Source organism: Stegastes partitus, unplaced genomic scaffold, assembly GCF_000690725.1.
Source record: "Stegastes partitus isolate 25-593 unplaced genomic scaffold, Stegastes_partitus-1.0.2 Scaffold1890, whole genome shotgun sequence".
Taxonomy (NCBI): Eukaryota; Metazoa; Chordata; class Actinopteri; family Pomacentridae; genus Stegastes; species Stegastes partitus.
The window spans coordinates 98,766-107,481 of NW_007579621.1; the positions used below are offsets into that span (position 1 = coordinate 98,766).

Sequence of the window (8,716 nt, forward strand, 5' to 3'; positions counted from 1 at the left end):
TCTTTGCTGTTGTTTTCTCTGCTGGACTTAGTATCACTTAATTTATAAAAAGTCTGGCTCCACAGTAACTTTGTAAACAACTGCTGGATGTCAGTTTAAGAAGTTTTTTATGGATAAACTTGAACTTCAGTTGTTTCTCTGCAACTTCTGAGGCGTTTTTCAGGTATGAAACGGTCCCGATCTGAAGGTGTCAGCTCGAAGCTGAAGCTCCAGACATACGGATCCGATCGGCTCTTCTCTTATTGCCTCCAACCATCTTTCACTCAACTCTGACAGCCGCAGACTCAGTAACCGGAAACCGTTTGGCAGCAGCCGGCCGACGCGCCCTTCAGGCGAGATGTGGAGGAACGACGGCAGACGGAGAAGATTTGTGAGGAAAAGTTGATTCATTTTGTTTAGTGGAAAATGTTGCAGGTCGGATTCAGTCTGAGGTGAAAAAGCATGAGTCGCAACCTGAGAACTCTTTTAAGCTGATGCAACTCAAACAGGGAAGAAACATAAAGATGACAAGTGTCTGTCAGCTGATTAAATCATGTTTTTGTTTATATTAATCAGGGATTCTTCAGTGCAGCCTTCATGCTTTTACCAAAACTCTAAAAATACTTCAAGGAACCGCAGTACTCCCATCACTTAATGAAGTACAGAATTGCATGATTTAAAAAAAAAAAAAATGTATTAATGGATTTTGATGGACCCTATAAGTTGCATTATTTTGATGGTTGACATAATAATGTTGTGCAGGATTATAGAGATGCAGGATAGAGATGTCCCAATCTGAGTAATTTCAATACTTAGAATCTGCTGACATGTAGGACCTGGTTGTTCCAGGTGGAGCCTCTTCCTGTTTAATCCTGTAGAGACCAGAGGAGGCGTGACTCAGACTACAGCTCATGTTGGCAGCAGAGAGCATTGTGGGAATTTAGCAGCAATGGGACCACGACAGAGACTCTGAGGAGGTTCATGACCTCCAACCACAGCTCAGGAGGTAAATTAAGCTGGTTTCAGATACAAAAGCGTTCCAGGTCACATTTATGGTCCGGGATCAAACGTCAATGACTGATCATAGCAACAGTAGCACAGGACAAATGCTAACTGTGCTCCGTTTGCATAAACGTAAACAAAGAACTGGGCTTCAGTTCTGGTGCCGACAGACTCTTGGACGTAGAAGAGCCTCGAGGAACCTTCAGAGGTTCTCACTGTTTGCCACCATGGAGGAACCTTCCGAGTTCAAATATTTCTTAAGGAACCCCTGCAGCAGAACTGAAGGAACTCCTCAGAAAGGTTCTTCAAAGGATTGTGTTGCAGGGTTTGGGTTTCCATTTTGAGTTCAGTTCTTATTATAGTGGATCCATGTTAAAACTCCCAAACATAATGAAAACATCTCACAATGTTTGAGCATTTAGACAAACAGGGACCTCAAGAGTCATTTGTGCATAAATCTGTCGGCAGGAAATCAGAAAAGATCCAGATTTGGTCAGATATATTATAAATCTTTAAGAACTTCAATAAAACTAATCTTGGAAAATAAAATAAATTCAACAAGATGAAAGTGTCAGTGAGGACTAAACCTATCGACAAAAACCTTCCTCCATCAACCTCTTCTCTGAACCGAGCTGTTGAAGGCTCCTGCAGAACAAGCAGGGTTCCTTATGGTTCTCCTAATTTCTTAAAGAGCAACAATCATTTAAAAAAAATGCTCTGATTGGCTGATTCTTAGCAGAGAACAATTTATGATGAGAGAAGTGCTTTCTGGAGGTTAAGCTGCACTGAATGAGCCCCGATCAGATGAATGAGGAGTTTTAACTGTAAATCACACAAAGACCTGCCAGAGTCTGCTCCTTTAAGTGTTAATTCCTCGTGTCTTAGCACGCAGTTCAGATGTTCTGGGCTAAAGAAAACACTGATTTCCACCACACACAGACAGACTCACACAGGCCTCCTGGGCAGAAGCATGTATGTGCAGGCTGACATGTATGTTCTCCAACAGGGAGTTAACCTGCAGCTGGGCCTGACCGAGGAGGAGGAGGACGGGGGAGGGAGGGGGAGGCAGAGGTCTGAAGGTGAAGCTGTGCCTAAAGATAAAGAGCTGCAGCTGGGTGGGGGAGAACCACTGCAGACACACCAGGGTTTCCCACAACGCTCCCCAGACAGACGTGGAGTCTGCTGGAATCTGAGCGCTTTAAACCACCAGCTTCACTCACATTTAACTCTTATTTCAGCAGCGAGCCGACGGTAAAACCCTGTCCCCAAAACTGAACAACGTCCCGATTAATCAGCGCTCGTCCTCCTGCTGCTCTGATCAGCAGTGATTGATTAAATAAAGGCTCCGTCCGTCCATTTTTCACCACCCATCTGCGTCTCCATAACATCCAGACACTCCTCCTGAGGCGGTAAAGGTCCACAATATTCTGAAGCCCCGCCATAGTTCCTCTGGGTCCACCTCAGGTTCTGGTCCCAGCGGGCCATGACCAGAAAAACATCCACACAATACAAAACATCCACATCCAACTGACTGCTTTTACCCTGTGAACCCCCAAACCCGCCGCTGGGTTAGAAAGGCTTCAAAAAAAATCCCAGAAATGACTCCATTTTATCAAAAGGAGAAGAAAAGATCATCAGACCTTGAACATATCATGAATGACGGGTTGTTCAGTCAGAAACATCGACTGAAGTTGGACTTAAAACCGTTCTATTTCATTAAAGTCTCTTTATTCTACGTATCTCCAAAATCAAAGCATTTACTGTCTTTAAAACAACCTCGAAGAGACGCAAAGCAACCACAATAAATACAAAAATACCACAATGAATAAATGCAGCATAGCTCAGAAACAATGAACAGAGGAGCCAGTTGTTGGAGATGCATTCAGCTGATGGTGGAACCATCTTCCTACATCTGATAGTGGAACATCTTTAACTACCAGTGACCATCAGCAGCACATCTTTAACCATCAGTGGCCATATCTCTGTGGCTGTTCAGTAACGTGTAACATCCAGATGTGCTACATCAGCTACACTTCTGTTCTCAGTGTTCTTAATACAACAAATACACCAAATCTTCACAACAACAAGCTGCATCCCTGTTTCCATTGGTTCCACTAACAGTGAGGTTCATTGCTCAGGTCAGGGTTTCCAGACAGAGCTACAGACTTTACAGGAGCACTGGGAGCAGAGCATCACTGCACAAGGAGATTCTGCAGCAGCAGATGAATTCAAATCACGGTGTTCCTTTTGACAGGTGCAGTCTGAACCTCTGGAGTTCAACTTGTACTTAATCTACTGAAACCTCTGGACTTGACCCCTGTACTGATGAGAACCTGCTACATGCGTCACACCTTGTCTGCCTGGAAGTATCAATCAAAGTCAAGTTCAGGACCTTTGTTCTGAGAAACGGTTTCATGTTTCAGGACTAATCAGATGTTGTTCTTTTAGAACCTGTTGTCTGAAACATGGAACCTGTTCAGGTGCTGCAGGTGAAGCTCAGTGCTGCCGTTACCTGGTAGTCCAGGATGCTGAAGCCGAGGCCTTTATCTCTCTCCTTCTGCAGCTCCAACATCTCAACGTCTGGAGACCACAGAGCCAGCTCTCCTTCATCATCTTCATCATCCTCGTCCTCCTCCTCCTCCTCCTCTTCCTCGTCCCCCTCCTCCTCACTGTGGGGAGGCGTCTCCTCCTTCAGAACCTCCTCTACAGGTAATTCCTGCTCCTGACACACAGATATTCAGGTTCAGCGGTGAGATCTGAACGAGTCCAGATGCTCCTCATATATTCATCAGACAGTCACATCTTCAGAACAACTTCTGTGTAAATGAGAGTACCTGTGTGTTCACCTGCTGCAGGCTGTTCTGGCTGCAGAGCATCGACGACAGCTTCATCTCGATCTGACAAACAGCACAAAATTAACACACACTTCACATCCAGTTGACTTCATGTGCTGTAATCCAGTAGAAGTAGAAATCCAAATGACCTGTGAGCTCCGAGGTTATCAGTTATTAACATGTTTAATCTATTTGTTCATTCTCTGTTTATGTATTTCTGTTTCACAAAACTGTTTCATGTTATTTTCTGTCTCACCTCCTCCACGCTTGGTTGTGATTGTCTGGCTGGTTCTGGTTCTGATTGCAGTGCTGGTTCTGGTTCTGGTTCGAGCTCAGAGGCCGGGTGTCGGCAGCAGACCAGAGTGAACGGAGGAGGAACCTCCTTGAGAAAGGACACAGCTTCCCTCCGAGACTTTCCGTACAGCTGAACGTCGTTCACCTACAGAACAGAACCAACAGAACTTAAACAGAACCTGGTTTCAGATGAAACAGAGACACAAAGTTCAAACAAAGTTCTTTGTTTTTCTTGTTTTTATTCTACGCCTTGTTTTGGGAGTGTTATACGTCTTTGACAGAGTTTTGTGTTTGTTGTTTTGTGTCTCGTTTTTAGTGTTTTTCGTTTCATTTTGGACGTTTTACATGACTTTAGGACAGTTTTGTCTCTTGTTTTTGCTGTTCTTCATCTCATTTATGTGCAGCAGAACATCGTTGACCGACAGAACAGACACAGCAGAGTACAGAATCCCGTTTCAGATCAAACAGAGACACAGGGTTGGAACACGTCTCCATGAAAACTGAAGATTGAAAAGGTCTAAAAATCTTCATTCTCTTGGATCAACCTGAAATCACTGCCGTCTCTTTACATCAGTTTCAATTTCTGGAAGATAACTTAACATCAGGATAACATTATTAACAAAAGGTAATGTCAGTAAAGGTCGTATGAACATCCCAGCTGGTTGAAACAGCACTCTATGAGGAGTTTTAATTGGATTTTGGAGCACTAAGAGCAGGTCAAACTGTCATTTTAGCTTCAATCAAACAGTATGAACAGACTCTAAAAACTCTGATTTACATGTAACTGGTTTATCAAAGATTCACAGAAACAACAATGAAAAAGACGTAAAGTGGAGTTTTAATGTTCGAGTGGGGTTGTCAGGTTTGATCTTTGTTGTAACTCCTGCTGTCAGAATTCACCAACGCTGTTCACTGATCCTCAATCAGTTTACCTGGAAACACCTGCTGCAGCTGCAGAAATGGTTCAACCAGGACAAGGTTCCTGCAGGTTCTAGTTTATTTGGTTCTACCCTGGACAGTTTCCTGCTGCTCGCTGAGCTCCACTAGTTTTCATAGTTCATGTCTGTCTGTAGCAAACGTCTGTAATCAGCAACTTTCCATCCTGCAACCTGTCGGCGGGTGTTTACCTCCAGCAGCTCGTCCTCTGGTCTCAGGACTCCATGTCTGTCCACGGGGCCCCCAGGGGCCACAGAGGAGATGTAGTGGTGTCCATCGAAGGAGTCCAGCTCGACCCCCAGACGTACAGTGTGGATGGGCAGCAGCTGGACGCAACGACACAGGAAGTCAATACAGAGAATACACAGAACACAGTGAGCAGGTTCAGAAGGTCTGGTGGACTCAGAGGTAACCGGCTTCACAACTACAGCTGTTGAGTTTAACTAAGCCAGATCATAAAAATGTATCCTGAATATGTTAAACCTGCTTCATGCTGAGGTTGAGTTCAAGGATGGTGCACATTTAGACATTTACAGACTCATAGATTTAGTGTGACTGAGGACTGTGCTGCTGCTCTGTGAGCTTCACCTTCGATGATCTCTGCAGCTCTGCATCATCTTCAATGACGGGATCCAACTTCACCACCTGATGAAACAAACACACAGACAGCGATACACAGCTTATTATAATAACAACAATATAAATATAATATAGTGAGATAGAGTATTAAGAGTTTAAGAGGCATCAGGTTCACTGTTAGCAGTAAAAACATTTAGATGTGTGTTTGGTCTCACCAGGACTTGGTACTGTGGACCGAGAGCCTGCTGCCATTTAGCCCTGAGCTCTGCTTCGGAGGCTGCAAACACAAACACAGTATCAGTGGATGTAAACCTCTAAAACAGCAGCTTTGATGTGTGTAGTACTGTAGCAGTACTGTGTTAGTACTGCAGTACTTTGCCAGCAGACGTATAATAAGCTGACAGCTGATTTGCATTTTGATGTCCTGCAGAGTTCATGTGATTCAGGACAGAAGATTCACACAGAAAAGAAAAACAAAACACTTTAAGAAAAGACATAAATAAATAAGAGAGGATTTGAAAAAGTAAACATAAGTTAATCCTTCAATGATCTGTAGTCCAGGTACAGGTTTAGGTTGAAATTTAGATCCAGGTCCGGGTTCAGGATTATGTTCATGTTCAGGTTTATATTTAGATCTAGGTTCAGGTTTAGGTTTAGAATTATGTCCAGGTCCAGGTTTAAATTTAGATCTCGGTTCAGGTTCAGGTTTAGGATTATGATTATGTTCAGGTTCAGGTTCAGGTCCAGGTCCAGGTCCAGGTCCAGGTTTAGGTTTAAATTTAGATCCAGGTCCAGATTCAAGTTCAGGTTTAGGATTATGTTCAGGTTCAGGTTTGGGCTCAGGTCCAGGTTTAGGTTTAGGATTATGTCCAGGTCCAGGTCCAGTTGTGAAATTCAAACCTCCACAAACTCACAGGAAGCTGCAGCAGAAGCACAGAGCAGCAGTTCTACCTGAGAGATCTCAGGTCTCGACCTGCTCACCTGTACTACTGGACTAAAGTAAACAAATAGTTAAACACTAACATCCACCTGCTGAGTCTGACCTTAATGTGGTGTCTTATAATTTAATATTTCAACTATTTTATATTCTATATTTACATCATTAATATCTGATGTTTGTCTTGCAAAACACTTTGAACTGGATATAATGTGATGTGATGAGAACCAGCTCTGAGTTCTGCAGCAGAACCTCAGTAGAACCACTTCTGGGTTCTGCAGCACCGTGACAGTCAGCTGAATGGGATTTACTGATTAAAATCAAAAAGGTAACAGACTGGAACACAAACAGTGAAGCAGGAACCTCGTGTGCAGAAGAAACACCCGAGCAGAACCACCTGGTTAACTGGAGCAGCACAAACAGGGTTCTGAGCAGAACCACCTGGTTAACCGGAGCAGAACCAACAGGGTTCTGTCTGAGCAGCAGCAGTGTGACCAGATGTTTGTGGATCTGAGCCTCTCTGTGATTAAAACCTCGTGGGTCTGATGTGAGGAACAAAGCTGAGCTGCTGAGCTGCAGAAACATGTTCTCTGCGTTCTCTCAGAGTTCTGACCCGCGGAGGTATTCTGGAGCAGCCTGGCAGCGTTACAACAACAGCCTCTGATTAAATTAGCATTGCTAACCTCGGCTCTCACACAGCAATTAATCGTGAGCGTTTGGCTGAATAAACAGGGTAATACATCGCTGCGAGGCGGCCGACAGCTCGGACACTTTACATCTGTCGGCCGGAGCAGCCGAGCGGCGTGCTAAGTGTTAGCGCGGCGTTTTGGCCACTTAGAAAAGCTAATGAGGAATAAAAAGAAAGGAAATAATTCAAAGAGCAGCGCTGTTAGACGCCTGAATCAACAGTCTGCAGAGGCTCTCGGTGAGATCATCGAGGTTTTCTGTTTAGAGGCAGTTTACGCTCACCGAAGAACTTTATCGGACCTCTACCGGGACAGCTGTAGGAAAAAAACGGAGGATTTTACTGTATTTATAGGAAAAAAAAAACTTTTTTATTTAAGTATTAAAGCAAATTAGTCGGTAAAAGTCAGACAACTTTGAAAAATCTTACTTTAAAAGACAACAACTACAAAACCACTGATAGACACAAACAGACACACAACTGTAGAGACATGTCAACTAAAAATGATTTAAAATAGACACCAGTAAACCAGAAATAGATGCAAACAGAAGAGAAAGAGACTAAACGAATAGAGATGGATGTAAAACGGCTGCAGACACAAAACCTGCACAAAGAACTTCAACTATTGAAGAATCGACACAAAACCAACACAGATAGACGCAAAAAGACACAAAGGGACACAAGAAGGCAGAAAAGAGAACAAAAATGACACTGAATATGCTAAAAGTTTATGATAAAGTTATCTGATGACAAATACAGTTTTAAAAATCAGACGAGAGAGTGACGAAGCAGCCGGTTGGAGTCTAGTTTGGTTGTTTGTGTCCAACTTCAGCAGCCTCATGTCTCTGTGTGGTTGGTGTTCGTCTAACTACGTCTTCTTGACGTTTTGTTTTCCATTTTAATGTGTCTCGTTTAACTCTGTCTCCTTTCAGGTGCGTTGTGTCCCATGTTGGTCATTCTCATTCTCTCATTTTGGGTGTTTTGTGTCTGAATTTCTTTTGTTTTGTTTTATGCCGACAGCAGTTGACATTCATGGAAATGTGAGCTGATGGAACATCATCAGCTGATGTGGACAGAAACTAGTTTCAGACTCTTCTCATGCTGCTCTTAGTTGGAGGCGTGAGGTCGAGGATTATCGATGAGCCGTCTAAAGAAACATCACCGTGTTCAAGGAATCATATTCTGACCTTTTATGTATTTCATGTTTTTATATCTTCAATATTAAAGAATCAGCATTGTTGTTCTGTTGTAACACTAAATATACTAAATCACTTGTTCACATCATTGTTTAGATCATTTAGAGGATGATAAATGTGTGCATTTGTTTAACTGTGTGTTTGTGTGCGTACTCACTCCTGCTCAGCGGGGCTGTGTTCAGGTTCGGAGGTTCCTGCTTCATCATCGATCCAAACGCTGATGGATGAGCTTTGACCTCCAGTGACCTCCTGAGCGACACACGAGACGACTCCC

At 43.4% G+C, this 8,716-nt stretch overlaps 1 protein-coding gene across 1 annotated transcript in view; it reads right to left on the minus strand.

Moving 5' to 3' along the window:
* The window catches only part of patj (PATJ crumbs cell polarity complex component), a 131,365-nt gene that overhangs the window by 93,611 nt on the left and 29,038 nt on the right, over positions 1-8,716 (minus strand). Inside the window, exons 13-19 of the mRNA XM_008302837.1 lie at positions 8,600-8,711; positions 5,840-5,901; positions 5,634-5,690; positions 5,237-5,371; positions 4,072-4,254; positions 3,816-3,878; positions 3,494-3,703 (exon numbers count right to left, since the gene is read on the minus strand). Of these exons, the coding sequence (XP_008301059.1) occupies positions 3,494-3,703; positions 3,816-3,878; positions 4,072-4,254; positions 5,237-5,371; positions 5,634-5,690; positions 5,840-5,901; positions 8,600-8,711 (822 nt within the window). The remainder of the gene's footprint in view (positions 1-3,493; positions 3,704-3,815; positions 3,879-4,071; positions 4,255-5,236; positions 5,372-5,633; positions 5,691-5,839; positions 5,902-8,599; positions 8,712-8,716) is intronic.